The sequence below is a fragment of the Sinocyclocheilus grahami genome, unplaced genomic scaffold (assembly GCF_001515645.1).
Source record: "Sinocyclocheilus grahami isolate Dianchi unplaced genomic scaffold, SAMN03320097.WGS_v1.1 scaffold862.1, whole genome shotgun sequence".
NCBI lineage: Eukaryota > Metazoa > Chordata > Actinopteri > Cypriniformes > Cyprinidae > Sinocyclocheilus > Sinocyclocheilus grahami.
The window spans coordinates 230,821-250,803 of record NW_015506041.1 but is presented as its reverse complement, the minus strand read 5'-3'; the positions used below and the strand labels follow the sequence as shown (position 1 = coordinate 250,803).

The 19,983-nt window shown below is 37.5% G+C and overlaps 2 protein-coding genes and 1 long non-coding RNA gene across 5 annotated transcripts in view; 2 read left to right on the top strand and 1 right to left on the bottom strand.

Annotated features, from left to right (window-relative positions):
• The window catches only part of LOC107563214 (DNA topoisomerase 2-beta-like), a 73,514-nt gene extending 71,597 nt beyond the window's left edge, over nt 1–1,917 (bottom strand). For all 3 annotated transcript variants that reach the window (XM_016248027.1, XM_016248026.1, XM_016248028.1), the window contains exon 1: nt 1,426–1,917. In XM_016248027.1, the coding sequence (XP_016103513.1) occupies nt 1,426–1,467 (42 nt within the window). In that variant the 5' untranslated portion in view covers nt 1,468–1,917. The remainder of the gene's footprint in view (nt 1–1,425) is intronic.
• A 12,335-nt stretch (nt 1,918–14,252) lies between these two features.
• Nucleotides 14,253–15,529, top strand: LOC107563208 (uncharacterized). The gene is made up of 4 exons (XR_001606081.1): nt 14,253–14,314; nt 14,964–15,041; nt 15,344–15,407; nt 15,509–15,529. It is a non-coding gene; the product is annotated as an uncharacterized lncRNA (long non-coding RNA).
• Nucleotides 15,387–19,983, top strand: part of LOC107563207 (G1/S-specific cyclin-E2-like) — a 22,461-nt gene continuing 17,864 nt past the window's right edge. Inside the window, exons 1-4 of the mRNA XM_016248014.1 lie at nt 15,387–15,407; nt 15,509–15,553; nt 15,804–15,904; nt 17,227–17,362. Of these exons, the coding sequence (XP_016103500.1) occupies nt 15,387–15,407; nt 15,509–15,553; nt 15,804–15,904; nt 17,227–17,362 (303 nt within the window). The remainder of the gene's footprint in view (nt 15,408–15,508; nt 15,554–15,803; nt 15,905–17,226; nt 17,363–19,983) is intronic.

The window sequence follows — 19,983 nt, the reverse complement described above, 5'->3', positions numbered from 1 at the left end:
GCATTTGTAACCATGTTAAATGCATTCATGTCCTGCATTAAACAGTGTGTAAATACTTTTAAATGCCACTTCAGATTAAGTTTCTGTGTTTTCTCTGCATTGCAAAGATTAATTTTATTGATACTGATTTCATTTGCTTGGTAACAGCCCAAATGTCTTATTATTACAATTCACTGATCAAATTTAAGAATTTGACTCAAAAGATGATGCACACTTTTAGAAAAATGGATTTATAAAGGTAAAAATGCCCATAAAAGGTAAAAATCTATTTAAACTTATTGGAAAAGATTAATTTCTATCAGTGTGAACTGATCACCACACAGAATATGAAGAATATCAGCTGTCCACAGCAGTGCTTAAGATACCAGCACAATAACACACTCAGCAAAATATAATCTAATAATCGTTATTGATAAAATTCCAGAAAATATCGAGATATTATTTTTTGTCAATATCGCACACCCCTATTTGGTGAATCACCTAGATGGCCTGAATTCACAGCTGCTTTACAACCGCTGTGAGTACATATGATGTGCAATATGGATACTCTCTGTAAATGTGTCTGTATAATCTGTTTGTCTGTATGAGTTAGATAAGCTCACTCCTTAAACTGTGTAAGGTCATTACTCTCTGAGCTGTTATTTCCTAGATTACACTGAATTAATCTGTAAAAAAATCCAACGACTTTCCAATGGAATGACCTCAAATAGACACACTTGTTTATTAAGTTGTCATTATAGCTTTTTGATGATAGCCAGGATTGTAATCTAACTGTAAATCTAAGATTCATATTACAAATGTTTAAAAATCTTATCTTCACAAACTAGCAAATCAGTAACTAATGTGTAACAAGCCATTAGTACTGATCTGGGATCAGCTCTCATAATTAACATGTGTCTCGCCATGGGCTGCTCTTTTGTTTTGTGGCTTTAAGTGGCTTTAAATACAGATCACACTCGAATAAACCCTTCCACACTGTCCCGGTTTAAGCTAGGCACTTCATCTTAGGCTTTTGGCTGTAATAAAGCAACGGTCTGTGTCCATAAACATCACATCTGTAAGTTTGACTCTAATTAGGACGAAAAAGTTGAAATCAGTGGAAAGACTCGTTCACATCTCAACACAAAAGAACTTTCCTCCACATCGCCATGAAAAGCTTCGCAAAACATCATCATCAAACACAAAATGGTGATTAAATGTGCAGTATTTAAAACAGACGTTATGTAAACGGATATATTGTGCACCGAATGAATAATAAAGAGATGCAGATGAGTCTGTGAGCTCATTCGTGTTGAGCTGGATGAATATTGCAGCTAAAAGGCTAACGCACATGTATGCGTACACGAAGCGGTTATAATGTGTAATATGCGATGTCTTTGCGTAATAATACACGAGTTACTACGTTAGTAATCATTTACAACTTACCACCCAGGTTAAGCCCCCGCTTCCCGCTGCACCGTTAGACATTTTCTATTGTGTGAGCCCAGAAAAACGATCAGGAACTGTCCATATGTGATCTGCAAACGCTTCAAACGCCGGGCACCATCCGGGCTGGGTTCCTGTGGTTTCTGTTTCTTCTGTTTATTTGCTGCTGCAGTGGAGATAAGTTACAGCGGGCTCGTCTCATGGAGGAAGTGTGTCCGCTTCTACGTGACTGTTCCTCGGCTATTGTTAAAATCGACCACCGGCGCCTGCTCAAGGCCTAGGGCTTTAACTAAGAGTTTGAACTAGAACCTAAATATTAAAATATGTTAAAAGGTGCGTAATTACATGCTAATAAATACTAAATAATGTAACAAATTATTAAAGCATATAAACTTGTTTTTTCCTGTGCTAAGTTGAAATTTCGCCACATAAAAATGATTTTTCATTCAATAACAAACAGCCGCGGCGTCCGTCCGGCTACACCATCCTCATGGCGACACGCCCCCACAGTTCCACCCGACCAATCAGATGCCAGAGAATTTGAGGCGCCGGCATTTCAACCAATAGCACTATGCCGCGTCACGCACTTAAAATTTCGGTAGAAAATAGACTTGTACGGTTGCCACAATTTTCACTTTCAGTCTCTAAAAAATATGAACTTACAATGTACACCACAAATGTCGCTCTAACATGAATAATGTCCCTTTGATTAGCTCTATTCAAACCAGTTACCTTCTATAAAATTGCCAAGCTGATTCTCAAATAGGTCTTAAGTCGATACAGACTATATTTGTTAAACTGGATTTACTGCTAAATTGAATAGGCCTATTTGTTTTTAAAGAAATAAATAACTAGTACCAAAATACATTCTACTGTTATTGTTTACACTGTTAAACTCTCCAAAAGTTAGATAAAAACCCGATTTGGGTCCATTTTCTTTTTCAACACTGTCAGAGGAAGTGTTCTCACTTTAGATAAGGTCACGGAAAATGGAAACATTTTATTAATTAAGTGCTTTAAACCAACCTTTATTGAGTATCAATTGCATTCATGTGCACTGTCCCTTTAAGGACCTGTTTTTTTACAGCCTATGTTAAGGACACACACACACACACACACACACTGGCATAAGTGGTTTACAGGTAAACCTCCTAAACCAAACCCTACCCCTCACACAAAACTATCTCCCTCTCTAGCTTTCTGTTAGGATCATGTATTATGGTTGTCAGTTTAACGCGTTAACTTAATTAATTAGATATGAAAAATAAAGCGATTAAGTTATTTAACGCAGTTAACGCACTGGATGTACGTCATCTAATATTTCAGTGGACTGTTGACAAATATGATGCACTCCAAAATGCAGTTATGCCCTAAAATTCAAGATATTGTATGAGTTTTTGTCTCATTTATATCTCATGATAAGCGATTTCACACGAGCAGCCAGAGCAATATCATACGAGCGCTGTTTTTGTCACGAATAGCAGGAGTGCAAGTGATTATATACAACAGTTCAGTTAATATTGTTATATTTTAAGCACAATACTGTGTGTTTTTGCAACATTTTTGCCAACGAAAATATTACCTATAAAGCCACCGCAGAACTGTTGTGTGTCGGTGAGTTTCTGAAAGAATCCTCCTTTTGAACGAATCGTGTGAACCAATGATTCAAAGGCTCATTCATAGAGAGAGTCCTTTGCGTAATTCCTGAATGAATCAGCCGTTTGAAAGAATCGAATGAGTGAATGACTCATAAAGACATTTACCGCCACCTGCTGGCAGTTTTCGTTTCTCATTTAGTTTTGCTCAACATTTAGGCTATTTTGAAGACTGTTGGTAACAAAGCTGTTTTGGTTACCTGTGACTTTCATTGCATGAACAAAAATTACTGAGATTTTCTCAAGGCCCTGTTTACACTAGTGCGTTTTTGTTTTAAAATGGCGTTTTAAAATGAAAACGATCCTCGTCTACACTTACGTTTTCACTACACAACCGAAAACGCATGTCACTTGACCATTCAGGTTCATACCAACTTTAAAGCAGGTGCACAAAGACATAGCTTAAATGAGTAGACAACATTAGTCAAATTTAATGTAATGATGCTTCCAGGAAACCAGGTTCATTAAATTCATGCACAATATTCATACATTCACTCTTAATTGTATGCCCATGCTGAAAATGACATTAATGTTTCCTGAATGATCACTTTAACCCCAGCCAGGGATATTTTTATTTTGGTTCATTCTGAGCAAAATATTCTGAGCAAAATTATTTTTCTGTTTCTAAAAGGCATCCGGACCAAAATAAAAGGCCAGTTAATAACAAAGTTTATAATGAGAGTACATTGTGCTAATTCACTTTAAAAATAACAATAACATCAAATCAATCACTTCAGAATCTTTTTAATACTGGCAGATTTGGTCGTAACCAAAAAAATCTATTTGCATGCCATCGGTTACAGATACTGCTTTTATCCTCAGATAACAATTTTAAAAGAGCTCTTTCGATGGCCACATCTGATTATTTTGGGGAACGTGTCCCTTTCAGTGTCTATGATGGTTACGGCCTAGCCATCAGTCCTGTAAGCATTTAGAAATTTAGGGAAAAGCATTTGCATAAATATTTGTACTTCTTTTTACACTGTATGCACTTAATGTACCTAAACTAAGTAATATTAAAATGTGCTTAAACATTTATGATAAAGTTTAATTGTACTATGTAGAAGCAGGCATGAATGAACAAAGAAATAACACTGAAAACACTGAAAGGTCTGAAAGAGTGATTCTCAGGTTTCTAATGGTACTGTACTAATAGTAGAGTCAGTCAGAATGTTTCTCATTGTAAATGTAGTCACATCACAGTCTCCAGCTAATGTAAGTGACTAGGTTGTTGTAAATAATTGCCAATGTCATCATAGTCACTTTCTGAGGAGACTGCCTCATTATCACAGCTGACGGTGGGAGTACAACGGGGAGTCCTCTCCACTGCTGCCCCCTTTATCTAGTTCTGACAATGACATAGAAATTACATATTCTGTGCAATAAACTCAAAACATCACCAAAAAGAGGTTTGTATATTGCAAGCTGACTGGACAATTGGACCAACTATCTATCTATCTATCTGAAACAATTTAACACTAATTTCACAGAAATAATAGGACAATTAAAAAAAAATATATATATATATATATATATATGGAGAAATCCAGGAAACCAGGCGAAGATCAGAAACCGCTCAGGCTCAGGCTCAGGAAACCGCTCAGGCTCAGGCTCAGGCTCAGGCTCAGGCTCAGGCTCAGGCTCAGGCTCAGGCTCAGGCTCAGGCTCAGGCAACAAATGAGGGCTCTGTAGTGTAGCTATCTGGAGATGAGCGCTGAACAATACTCAGCAGAGGGAAGGGATCAGAGTGAGTGTTAAATAGTGAGGGAGTGATATGAAACAGCTGGGTGCAATCAGTGTTAACAGCTGTGTGCAATCCGTGCTGAGTGCAATCAGTGCAATGAACGATGGGATATGTAGTCCGGGGTGATGTGCAACAGTGTGTAGTGCAATGTGTAGTGTAGAGTCAATGAAATTGGAAAGGGTGACCTCTGATGGCTAGCAGATGGAAGTTCATGGACCGGATTCGTGACAGTTACAAACAACTAATCCTAAACCCAACCATAATCTTACCCCTATGTGAGGGGCCAGTTACTTCGGTTGGTGTAGTACTGGTTTGGTGAAGGGATCCTAAAACTCATGTGGTGTATAGTCTTGTCCCTGCGTGAGTGTGTGACTCTGAGTGGTGTCTTTTGGGCACAGTGTCTGGATCCTGACACTTCTATCTGTTTTGGTTCAGTGTCAGGATCTGGATATTCATACTTCCTGTTTTATGAGGTTCTTTGTCCACGTTTCATGTACTCCTGTGTTGTTTTGTTTGTGCACATTTTGTTTTCATTGCTATATGTTCTTTTATTGTCATGTAGTGAGCGCGTGGCTCCTGTCATGTTTATTTCGATGTGCCATGCCTTGTCCTATCTAATGCCTTGACCCTGCACTCTAAAAAAAATGGTTCTTTAAAGGTACTTTACATGCAGTAATGGTATTATTTAGAACCATAGCATTCTGAAGAACCCTTTTTATACTGAACTGGTTCTTTGTGTTAGAGTTTAGGGTTCTTTATTCCCGCCCTTTTGTTTTTCAAATCTGTAACTGACAAAGCTCCTCATTACAGATTTTCTGGAGTTCAGTGATCCAACTACACAGACTGTCAACACACTCTCAACAGGTAAATGATTTCATTCTTAAATTTAAATGTAACCGATTTCCAAACAAACATGTTCTTATCTTATCTTTTATTTTTAGGTCACATAAGTGTGTGCAGCTCTGCTGAGCTGTGGAAACTTCTCTCCTCCACAAAGTAAAAGAGACAATGAATTTATAATTCATATTGTTAGATTTTTTTTTTTTTATTATTACTTGGGTTTATGTATAAACATACCCAGTCCATCTAACGCGGCACCTGAGTCTTCACCTGTCAGGGATCTGGAAGGAGGACTCAATTGCAGTGAGTGTAACAAGGGTTTATTGACAAAACAGATCAATACAAAAGGGTTGTGAGGTGCACAGGTGATACCACAACAAACAGATAGCTAGGGAAGGCCACTGGAACAGCCTCAGACATCAACTGGCAGAATACTATAGCAGAGGCGGCAAGACCAGGCCGGGAGAGAGACCAGAGCAAGGCACCAGAGAGCGGAGCTCAGATACTTGTTGACCATAAACTCTGAAGCACCCCAGACACCAGGCAAGGGAACAGGTCGGGACAGGAACTCTAACACCACAACAAGACAAAGCATAGCTCCACAGGAACACAAATTACTCCAAGACAGGCAAGAGAATAAACAAAAGGACTAAATATTATTAAAATAACCAACACAAATAACCAAAAAAATGAACAAAAGATCAGGACTAAGTTAAGTAAAGAACTAAGAACTAAATTAAAGGCAAAAAGGTCAAAAACAGACCACATCCAAAAACAAGGAGCAAGACAAAAACATAGAATTACAAGAGACAAGACTAGGGCACAAGAACAAACTGACAGGAAGACATAATCAGCCATATCCACAGACAGAGACAGCGACAACCACAGTGAGGGAAAGAATGACCACGAACCAGCAAAGACAATAGGGCAAGTGGCACTATAAATAGGGAGGAAATCACACAAGGAACAGGTGAGCGCAATTACACTAACAAGGACTCAATGAGGGCTAACAAGAGGGTGTGGTAATGAGGAAACCAGGAGGAGGGGCTAAAGCACATGGCTGAGAAAAACAAACTAGGCCATGTGCTGACAAGACAACATAGACACAAGAAACAAAAACACAAGACAACCAGAGTGTCAGGGCAAAACCCAGACCACCATTCCTCACACCAAACCCAACACCTAATCTACTACATGTGGTTAATTAGTATTAACTCATTATTACTCATTTAGTATAATTATTTGTGTAATTATACAGTAACAAGGATACCTTAAAATAAAGTGTAACCAGAAGGTCATGCAGTTTTGGAATGACGATTACAGAGTTATGAAGCAAAACGCAAAAGTGTTTATTATAGCATCACTTAGTGTCCAAGTGTCCACCTTGTGTAGCCTACACGGTGCTTGAACCCTTAAAAATCAAGAAAAAAATAGCGGGAAAAATTTATATATACAGGTGCATCTCAATAAATTAGAATGTTGTGGAAAAGTTCATTTATTTCAGTAATTCAACTCAAATTGCGAAACTTGTGTATTAAATCAATTCAATGCACACAGACTGAAGTAGTTTAAGTCTTTGGTTCTTTTAATTGTGATGATTTTGGCTCACATTTAACAAAACCCCACCAATTCACTATCAAAACAAATTAGAATACTTCATAAGACCAACAAAAAAAACATTTTTTGTGGTGGCCTTTTATTGTGGCCAGGCTAAAGAACACCTGTGCAATAATCATGCTGTCTAATCAGCATCTTGATATGCCACACCTGTGAGGTGGATGGATTATCTCGGCAAAGGAGAAGTGCTCACTAACACAGATTTACACAGATTTGTAAACAATATTTGAGAGAAATAGGCCTTTTGTGTACATAGAAAAGAGTTCAGCTCATGAAAAATGAGAAAACGTCTAGCTTTGCTGTCTCTCTCTCTCTCATTCGGATGCACGTCTTGCCGCATTGTTTCTCTCTTATAACCTCATTATTTCTCACTAATAACCTAACTGAAGCAGCACATGCACTTGATACGAATTCTAAAAGTGACGTATGTTTAAGTGTCAACTTGAGCTTTGAATCCGTGGCGGAAGGAAGTAGTTCCGCACAAAAGAGGGTTTTATTCGGCCTCGTGCCTCTGGCCTAATCAAAGCCATGCTGATATAGAGCCGGTATCGCTCGAGTACGAGAGTGATATTGCTCATATCTATATAGAAACCTTTAAATATAAACCAAAGCCATGTTTACGTTAATGCACTTACTAGAATGTTTATGAAGAAAGTTTATTAAAAGGGTTTAAAAGTAGAAATGTGTAGCTTGTATTGTTGTTAAAGTGAACATAATAATTGTTCCATACAAAAATGTTTGCTATCTGAAGTGTGCAATGTTTAATTATTTATTTTCAAGCTGGGACTACTTTTTAGGAACTGGTTATGTGTCAGTGTAATTTCTGTAAGTGGAGTTTATGTTAACAGCCCTTGAGTGTCATGTGAAGTTAAAGGGATAGTTTACCCAAAAATGAAAATCTAATCAGAAACTGTTTAGTTACATACATTCTTCAAAAGATCTTCTTTTTTGTGGTCGGCAGAACAATACTTGCAGGTTTGGATTAACTCGAGGGTGAGTAAATTATGTTTTTCATTTTTGGATGAACTATCCCTTTAAAGGGATTTTCGGCTTCACATTGTGGAGCAGAAAAATTACGTAATTTTGCTCAGACATTTTATCACATTAGTTTCACATGTATAATGTGTAAGTTATATTATGATTTCAAAATAGTGTGTATTTTAACAGTGTATCCAGGTGCAGTGATGTGTCCATATGGCAAAATAAATAAATTAAATATATATATATATATATATATAGTTTTTTTTTCCTATATATATATATATATAGAGATATTATTTTTTATATGCCAAAAATATGTTGTAAACAGTGAAGCTCAATGAAATATATTTTTGAAATAGAAAACAACCCTCATATACCAAAAATATATTTCAAAATCTATTTCAGGGGCAAAAAAAAATCCCCAATCATTTTTCTAATCTTACAGTAGACTACATTTAGGCTAAATGCAAATTATGTATAGTTTTTTTTTTAACATTGTAAAGTATGTTTTTTGCTGAATTTTATTCAAATGTATTATATGTTCATATGTGACCCTGGACCACAAAACCAGTCATAAGGGACAATTTTTCAAAATTGAGATGTATACATCATCTGAAAGCAGAATAAATAAGCTTTCCATTGATGTATGGTTTGTTATGACAGGACAAGATTTGGAAATGAATACTGAATATTATTCCGCACACACGGAAATGATCTGACATCATGTCACAGATGCTGTCAACAGAATTTAACTTGTACTGAACCCAGAACATTTCTTTAAATAAATATACTGTCACTGATTTCATAATTATGACATGATCATGGAAAATGTACCGACTTTACCGACCACATTTAACTTCAGAAAGGACTGAGCAACTGAAGTTAATAACCTCACGACAGTTCTTCAACTGATAGTTGTGAGAAACAGGTCGTGTTCAATCCCACACTGCTCTGATTGAGACTGTAGACCTGTCCACAGCCAAGCTCACGGCATACCACACGGGACACACTGTGGACAGTGTCTTCAGGCAGAGGCACAGAAGATTTCGGGTCTGGGGACTTGATCGTCCAGGAACATGGGCTAGATATTTGAGCAACATAGGGAGAAATTGCGGGTGAAAGAAAATAATCAGAAATTCAAACTCAAGAGTTAAAAAAGATACAAATGGGACATTTTGCAAAGGGTCTGAATACTTAGCACCATGTGATATTTCAGTTTTTCTTTTTTAATAAATCTGCAAAAATGTCAACAATTCTGTGTTTTTCTGTCAATATGGGATGTTGTGTGTACATTAATGAGGAAAAAAAATTAACTTAAATGATTTTAGCAAATGGCTGCAATATAACAAAGAGTGAAAAATTTAAGGGGGTCTGAATACTTTCCGTACCCACTGTATATATATATATATATAATAATCAATCAATTTTGAAACATTAAAGATGTTGTTTCCTTTGGAATATCAGCTAATATTCATCATCTCATTTATCATGAAATTATTTATTTTTATAAAACAGAGAGTTCCGGTCCTTGATTCTGATTGGTTGAGCCAAGTTCGAAGCGGTTGTAAATTACTCTACAAACATACACCTTTGTTTACTTCTGTGTGTTGCTCGGCAACCACTTTGTTGGAACCACAACCGTTTCTGAGGAAAGAATACTGTTTTTATTAATATCATACACTTTATTTGCTCTGTTTTATTCTGTGAAACCTTACTACGTATATGGAATAACCGTTTTATAAAAGCAATAATCCCTGTGAAGCCATGGTTTACAGTGAATTTATAACAGCTAAGGGGCGTTGTTAGGCATGACGCAAAGCTGTAAATTCACTGTAAACCACGGTTTCTTGGGGCTTATTGCTTTAATTTATTTATTCAGACCACATCTCAAACAGAGGCAAGTTTATCGTACACTTATCTTAATTTCATTATTTCTTGCATAATTATTATTTTTTTGTATAGTTTGTAACAGTTTTTGCAGTTTCATGCAGTGCATTCCAGACATTACATGTTCTAGCTATTTCACATCCCACCGGTTCTACCGCAAATTACCTCAGAGAGCATCTTGCAGTGGCTTCTCACAGTCTGACTGCAGTTGCTTGGCTCAGAGTCACGGTAAAGGCAGCCTGTGAGACAGCTACTGTTGAATTCTGCATCATATGCCCTTAATTTATACACATCGCCACATCCCAGAGACAGATCTGAGAGGAGAGATGGTTAATATCCTCCACGGCTATGACTGAGGAGGTGCTGAGGGTCCCGGAGCACGAGCCAGAGCGCTGATCTGCTTGTGACACAACTGAGAATACAAGAACATGTACACTTTACTTTCTCAGTGCATATTACTGGTCTATAAACTAATCTTTGGTGTCTATAATTCCAAAGAAACAAAAAAATTGCACAAACATACTTGAACCCAAATAAAGCAATACAGCACAATGCTGCCTTTTGAACACACAACATTAATTTATAACAAACCACATAGTAATGGTGTTCAAATAGTAACAATAGCATAGAGTTTGATGTGCCATGCATCTGTTTCAGTGCAACAAAGAGAAATACAGTGGAAGTGAGCAAACGTGCTCCGGTTGTTGCCGCATTATCCTGTCAAACTCTTCAAAGTTATGTGAAATATTCTGACAATGCTCTAAATCTTTGCATCATAACATTCAGAAGTCAACAGAGTAAAAGAAGAGTCATGCACATGTGAACTACTAAATGAAACAAAAACAGCCATGAATATCAATATGACATCCAATTTTAGGAAAGCAAATAACTCACGTTTCACATTGACGCTGACCTTTGGAGACTCAGTAGGGATTGGACTGTCATATCCTGAAAAAAAAGGCAAGAAACTTTATACAGTATCTTGATAAACTGTTGCATCTATATTAAATTGCTGGAATAATATTTTTAACAAACTAATGAGAAAGTGAGTATTTAATGAAAAAAAGTGCATTCTGTGCATCCACTGAAAGACTTCAGCTATACTACATTTCATGACAAGTGAATGGTTAATTACATAAAGTTTTACAAGCTCTCCTTCGGCTCCTTCGTCTCCTTCGTCTCCGCTGGTCCCATCCAGCCCTCCTTCGTCTCCTGTGTCAGAAAACTTCACTCCTCCAGAGCGCCCCCAAGTGTCCGCTCCTCGAAAGTGCCCTCCAGAGCGCCCTCAAGTGCCTGCTCCTCCAGAGCGCCCCCCAGGATTCCTAGTTTTCCCCAAGAAACATTTTTTTGGGGGGGGGCATATACCCATGGCTGAGCCGGCTAAGGCCACAGAGGATCCACCATGGCCTCCTGAGTCCCCTGCTCCGCCATGACAACCTGAACTGCCTGCTCCGCCGTGGCCTCCTGAGTCCCCTGATCCGCCGTGGCCTCCTGAGTCCCCTGCTCCACCGTGGACTCCTGAGTCCCCTGATCCGCCGTGGCCTCCTGAGTCCCCTGATCTGCCATGGCCTCCTAAGTCCCCTGATCCGCCAAGGCAACCTGAACTGCCTGATCCGCCGTGGTCCCCTGAGCTCCCTGATCTGCCGTGGTCCCCTAAGAAACATTTTTTTGGGGGGGGGCATATACCCATGGCTGAGCCGGCTAAGGCCACAGAGGATCCACCATGGCCTCCTGAGTCCCCTGCTCCGCCATGACAACCTGAACTGCCTGCTCCGCCGTGGCCTCCTGAGTCCCCTGATCTGCCATGGCCTCCTAAGTCCCCTGATCCGCCAAGGCAACCTGAACTGCCTGATCCGCCGTGGTCCCCTGAGCTCCCTGATCTGCCGTGGTCCCCTGAGCTCCCTGATCTGCCGTGGTCCCCTGAGCTCCCTGATCTGCCGCGGCCTCATAAGTCCCCTGATCCGCCATGGCCTCATAAGTCCCCTGATCCGCCATGGCAACCTGAACTGCCTGATCCGCCATAGTCCCCTGAGCTCCCTGATCCGCCCTGGAGGCTCTCCTTGTCTCCGCCCTGTTCCTGTCCTGCACCAGCCTCCAGGGCGCCCGCCCACACTACCCGATGTTACCCTTCTGGGAGGGGGGCGATATCTGTCACGTGTTTGTTTCTGCTTAGTTCCTGTCTGCCCTTATTTGGGTCAGTGCCTGTTCTCATTTAGTTAATCATCATTCATTAGTTACCACCTGTGTTGAATTAATCATCTTATTAGTCCATTGTTTGGTTTTGTATAAATAGCCCTGCCTTTCCTCAGTTTCTTTGTCCTGTCTCCGTCATGTAAAGAGGTTGTTTTCTCCTGGTTTTTCCCAAGTGGATTTATTAAAAGACTGTTTATTGGATATCTGCCTCCTTCGTACTCCTTCAAGCTCATTCGACTGGCAATCCGTGACACAAATGTAGATCAAGGAAATCTTTTTTTTTTTTTTTCAGGGGGCCCCAAACACCCCAGGAAAACTTAGTTATTAGACATTGGTATTTCTAAAACCCTGCATGTCCATGATTTTCTAATAATAATGACAAACATTATTTTCTATAGCGCCTTTAAAAGTTACATCTCAAAGTGGTTTGCAAGAAGAAGATAAAATAAAAGAGAAATACAAACATATAAAATAAATGCGTTCATCAAAAAGTGCATTCAAATACACAATACAAATAAAGCATGCTATCAAAACAAATTAAGAAATAATTAAACCATAAAACAATCACAAAATAATCAAATAAAAGCTACCCTAAAAAGGTAAGTTTTAAGATTTAAAAACCCTAAGAGTTCAGAGACTTCCGTTGTTTTGGAGCTAATGAAGAGAAAGCCCTATCACCCATAGATTTTAAACAACTTTTATTTATTTGAAACATTATTTGATTATTTAATTGTTTTTTTATTTTATTTAGCAAGGACACATTACATTAATATAAAATGACAATAAAGACATTTTACATTTTTACAAAATATTCTATTTTAAATAAATGCTGTTTAAACTTTCCGTTCATCAAAATATCCTCACAAAGATACTGTAGTTTTTCACAGATCATTAAGCAGAATAATAATTTTCAACTGTGATATTAATAACAAATTTTAGAGTACCAAATCAACAACTAAATTTTTAAAAAAAAAGCTTGTAGACCAACTTTAAGTTGGCTTGAAAAAGCCTAGACTGAAAGTTTGAAGTAGTTTTAAAGCTTGAAGTTTGAAGGTTTTCAATTTGAAACAGTACTAAAAGGTTTTAATGAGATAGATAGATAGATAGATAGATAGATAGATAGATAGATAGATAGATAGATAGATAGATAGATAGATAGATAGATAGGTCTCCATTCTTCATGAGCTGGATGAAGGTTGTGTTCAGTTCAGTACTGCTGTGCTTCACTCTGCGTCACAGAGAGGAAGTGAAACTTCTTGTAGTCTGCATGTTGTTGTTTTTTCCTGAAACCACACATTCCATATAAACCATTACAAAAAGGTTTTTTTTTTTTCAAGTGTTCTGTTAGTATACTTATTTTAAACAAAATAAGAGTGTATGTCCTCAGGACAACATGAATTTTCATAATCGTCCGCAAATGTTTCCCTCACAATTATTAATAACTTAATAGCTTTGTGTAATTGGCCTGGATGCGAGAGTGTATAAAACTTTAACTTCTTAGAAAATCAAGCTCAAGTATCGCGTTCACTGGCCTCAGCTCCACACGTGTGTTTACACTCTCATGCAGCGCACGTGGCAGCACTAGCCTCTCTCCCATTGGCCAGTCCGTGTTTGAGCTCCACACAGCCAGGAAATGCACACTACAGAGTGTCAAGGAAAGCCTAATATGAAAGAAACGTAAACAAAAATGATGGTTTAAAGTACGTTCAAAGAATAATAAAGTCTAAACTTTTCTTTCGAATGGATGTTTCAAATTTTGAAACTAAATATTCATAGATATTTAATTACAGCTAAGATTGCGCAAATAAGTGTCTTGTTCTTGTGACAAACGACCTAAAATAACAAAGGTAATTAAACAGGAAAACCAGAGCACATAAGTGCGCGGGGATCACACGCACGGAGCGCATGCGCACCCACAAGCCGCTCAACAACTACTTGGCGCCGGCGCGAGAGTCACAATCAACTTGCTCCGGTAAGAAGTGCAATGTCATTTTTACGCACTTGTTATTTTTATTGAATGCATTTATATAATGCATTTATTTTGTGGTTGTGCAGCAGCTGTCGAATGTACCGACTTTAGTACTTATTTTTTTATTTATATAATTGCATTTAGAATTGCACTTCATCTTTGTTCAGTCCTAACATAATTAATTACACCACCAGAATGTATTGATTTGCTGTTAGCTTTACATGGTATTTAGCTACATTACGTCTCGTACTGTGCATGGCATGCACATCTTGTTTGTTGCATATAAGTTACCAATGAGCAATGCTAACAAGCTAAGTTGTGGAGGGACAGTATTGAAATGGGAAATAACCTCACATAAATATGAAATGGCTTTGCCATTCAGAATTATAAACTTATGTGTCATGCATTTATAATTCAATAAATGTTTACTTAATTCGCGCGTCCAGTAAGTTATAGCCAGAGAGTAATTTGGCGCGCGACGGTATTGATAAGTTAGATCAAATGCAGCTGAATCACACAACTGCGATTAAATTGGTATGGTATCAGTAAAGTGACTATATTCGACCTGAGCGTAATGCAACTTATTTTTTATTGTCAAACACTATTTGCTGTTTAATAATGCCGCTTATATACTGTAATATTTGCATGATAGGCCAACTGCTGCTGAAGAAGGCAACATTCACAAGAACTTACATCTTACTTGCATGCCGAAGGTCATGGCCAGAAGAAGGTAAGAACAGTGTTATTACTGTGATTTCAGTGTAATTAAAGTTGTGTTTGGTGAAGACTTCCCTTGCCTTTTATTGTTTTTATACTGAGATCATAATATTTTCTATACCCAAGACGTGAACCTAACCCTAACACAAACCATTCATATCATCATTTTCATTACGATATTATTGTGTATGTTTATTAAGCTATTATGACCATTGGCTACTTCCCAAAATACTGGTAATTTCAGGGTTTTCCATGCTTGTTGGAACATTTGATAGCATAACCTGAGCAACTTTCTTCTCTCCCTGTGTCTATTAGTGGATGCCAGCAAGCGAGATCTGTCAATGGAAACATACGTAAGATGGCAAGAGTAAAGAAAGAGGTATGTTTAGTTTGTATTTGGTCAGTGTGTATGCGGTACTGTTTGTGCATGTACATATATCAGCTGTAATGTATGATTTTTTGTTTTGTATTGTTTTGCAGTGCAACAAGAGGAGAAAATCACAAAAAAAAATTAATGACTCTAAGGTATTTCACATAAACAAAGTACATATACCGTGGCTTATTAAGACCACTTAAATACACAGCTTCACGGTCTTGAGTGAATACAGCTGTCGACGCCTTTCTAATTAGTACAGCAAAGCCTATAGCACACAAATGGCTTGAAATCTAAATTACTGCGGTACAGTTTGCCACTTAAGCGCAAATTAACAGGTAGCAAAAAGTCCATGTTTCATCTTTATATGTTGATCTTTATGTAAATGTGTTGTCTGTTCAGAATGTATGGAGGCAGAATGGTCTGAACAGCGTGAATGAAGTTGTGTCTGACTCGTCTGATCAAACTCCAGATCCACAACCATCTCCACTCCCAACACTCAGGTGTGTTCCTGTAGTGAAATTACATTGTGACATTCATTACAGAACAACAACAAACTGACAGAGAGGCAGTATTAAAGTGAAGTGCAATGGCATCTTACGCACAGAAGCCATCGGCACATGCCGCTATTTTAGTGGCACATCTGATTTTCAGTGCATGTGCCACTAAAACTTGTGTGACGCAAAAGTTTGTGCCTCCTCTAGTAGTGACTGACACATGAGGAGTCAGCAGCTATACTGATGTAATTGAGACACAACATGAAAGATTTTAGTAGCTGTGATTAAAAAAGAAATGCTTGAAATTTCATTAGTAAATTAAGTAGGACATAAGGAATAGTTTTGTGTACTAACTTATTTTACACTGTAGAAAAAAGGACGAACCTACATACCCTAAATGTAGTCATACTTTTAGATAAATGTGACCCTGGACCACAAAACCAGTCATAAGGGTCCACTTCTCGAAATTGAGATTTATACATCATCTGAAGCTGATTTGTTAGAATAGGACAATATTTGGTCGAGATACAACTATTTGAAAATCTGGAATCTGAGGGTGCAAAAAAATCTAAATACTGAGAAAATCGCCTTTAAAGTTGCCCAAATGAAGTTCTTAGCAATGCATATTACTAAGCAAAAATTAAGTTTTGATATATTTACAGTATGAAATTTACAAAATATCTTCATGGAACATTATCTTTACTTAATATCCTAATGAGTTTTGGCATAAAAGATCATTTTGACCCATACAATGTATTTTTGGTTATTGCTACAAATATACCCCAGCGACTTAAGACTGCTTTTGTGCTCCAGGGTCACAAATGTCAATTAAATATATTTATAATGTTTGTAATTTATATGTTTGTCAAAAAATGTTTTGAGTGGCACGTGGAACTAAATGTTTATACGTATAATGCAACAGTATAATTATATGTTGTTGATTATGCAAATGGCCCGTGCTAAGAAACATTAAATTTATCTTGGGTCACTACAAATACAGGGGCATAACAGTAGCATCCATAACTGTAAAGCTTTATTTTTGCGTAATGCTGCATGCATGTCTGTACTGTAGGTGTCAGTGTAAGATAGTTTATAAGTAGCTTATAGCCCAAAGTATGAGTTAGTTGACCTGACAAGATAAACAAAAACAAACGGCTTCTGTGCGTAAGATGCCATGTCAGTCCAGCAGCAGTTATTAGCATTAAGTGGCAAGAGTCACCATCATCTCGATGCCACTGAACTTCAGGTTGTATATTTTTCTGTATCCTGTTTTTTTACTGATACATTGTCTGAAGTCTGTATTTCTGTTCTGTTTTGTTTTGGGGAAGTTGGGGCAGTTCAGAAGACGTCTGGATGAAAATGCTGAGTAAAGAGATAAAGTACGAACACAGCAAGAGCAGTTTAGACAGACACCCGTCACTGCGGCCCAAAATGAGAGCCATGCTGCTCGACTGGCTCATGGAGGTACTGCCACACGATCTGCTCTTCACACTAGATTCCTTTTATAATGTTTCACTGTATAGACTTCCATGAAGTGAGAGTTAGCTATTGTTACGATTAGGGCTGGGCGATATTGCTAAAAAATGTATAATGTATTTTTTATAACCTTTTTTAAAACAAAGAGCAATAGAAAAAATGTTTAAATTTAACCACTGTATTTTTAAATTAACCCAATTTATTGAAACAAACAACAGATATTTTTTTGTTTTAACAGTCAAACACAAAATAAAAATTAAACATATCTAATTTCTAATGTTTTATATGCAGATTAAACTTAAGGAAATTTTTGCATGATGCATCACCGCATCTCGTGCTCCACTGATGACGCTCCCTGATGCACACCTAACATTTGATTGTACTATTTTTGCATTCAAATGCAAATGTTTATTTTAAATTCAACTAATATTCTTTTTTTTTTTTTTCACAATCTCATCACAGGCAGGCACAGCACTCAATTCAGCATGTGTTCGTGTTTGTGTGTGCGGTCTGCGTCACTCATAGCACGTGCCTATATCGTGCGCTATATCGAACATTTTTTGTATCGTTATCGAAGAAGATGTACCGTCGATAAATATCGATACCGCTTTATCGCCAAGGCCTAGTTACGATCCCCCTTTTTGGTCTAGGGGCGGAAAAGGAATGGTAACAAATGTTGCGAGGAGAGAGTGAGAGAACTCCCATCTCCAGGTCCCAGGACAGGCACAAATTAAAACACCACCAGGTTTCGAAGTAAAAAGATACAGCAGGTTTTATTTTAGATAATCAGTGGGATACATACATAAGACTTCAGGAGGGGAAATGGCCAAAATAACAAACAAAAGATACACTTACTGAGGGTTTGTGGACATAACTTACCTAGCCTCAAAAGAAAGAGAAACCAAAGACAAATCCTTTCCTTACTCCCTCTCTATTTAAAAACCAGGAGAATACATGAATTATCAAATTAAATGGCATCCTCCTCCCTACAAATGATCCCACAACAAAGATATAACCAAGTTTAACAATAGATGAACTTAAAAGAAAATCTGGCCACACAGGCCAGAACTACACAGATACATACAACCAAGGTGTTCACTTTAACACTTCAACAAGTTCAAGGTAACGATAAACAGAGTTACCATACCTAAATAAGTTAGCACATAACTAGCATAACTTTCACTTAACCACTAGAGGTTACAACAACATGCACAACAAAAGAATCAAGTGCTAGGACTAGGGCTGGGTATCGTTCAAAAATGTTCGATATCTATACCGATACCTTGACTTGGATACCAGTTCCTGAACGATACTTTTTTCTATACCAATTTTATGAAATCAATTTTAACAAGATTACATTATCTAAAAAAAAAACTTTTGGTTTTATTTTTCAGCTTGTTGATGTTTATACAAACTCAAAGAATCTTCTCCTGAGCCACTGCACAAAGGAACAAAATGTAACCAACACAATAAATCAGTGCAAATAGTTTTAATAAAGCTCAAATAGTCTTCAGTTTACACATCTGTTACATTTTGGCTACATTTACACTAGTTAGTGTTCTTTTTAAATGCATAGCTCGGACAGAATCATGATTTCTATTTATTTTCCACTGATTTACTGATGAGCATTAGCAGCTTCCAGCGCTGTCTGCTTGTGTTCTCTCTTCCATGATCGCTGCTCTGACTCACATATTTATGGTGGCCGAGAAGTGCAGAGCAAATCACAATTCTGAAAACAAAATAACAAATTACAAACGCAAATGCAAGTCTAAAAAACAAAATAACAATTCAGAAAGCACAACAACAATTCAGAAAACATTATAACAAGTCAGAAAACACAATGACAAATTGGAAAACAAATTAACAAGTCAGAAAACACAATGACAAATTGGAAAACAAATTAACAAGTCAGAAAACACAATGACAAATTGGAAAACAAATTAACAAGTCAGAAAACACAATGACAAATTGGAAAACAAATTAACAAGTCAGAAAACACAATGACAAATTGGAAAACAAATTAACAAGTCAGAAAACACAATGACAATTCAGACAAACCAGAAGAGGTAGGTATAGTTTGAGACAGCGCCATTGGTTTGAGATTACTCACCGCTGACTGGACGAGACATCTGTCAATCAACGTATACAGGGACGAACCAGCCTAAGAACAGCAGAGTCGTGGTAGAAAGTTTGGAGATGGTATTAAAGTAGCTCAGATTTAATGTATTGTATGAGTTGCCCTTACTCTGGAATAAAAAATACTGGGTGTCTATTTAGATTTAGTTAAATGCAGTTGTAAATCATCAGCTCCAGTGGCTTAGATGGATAAGTGCGTGCCCTTGGCTATTTGACGCGATCGACCTGGGTTCGATCCCGCCATTTGCCGAACTTTTTTTTCTCCCTTTTCAAATCTCGTATCACATCGTAAAGGCATTTATTTTCAATAAAAATTAAGGAAATAATCAAAAAGTTTAAAATAAAGTATGGGGTAGAGTTAGGGTAGGTGTAGGGAGGGCTTTATTGTACCAATAAGGTGGCATCCATTTAATAATTAAAATTATAATTTACACTCAATACGTTATTATTGCATACTGTTTTATAATGTACTA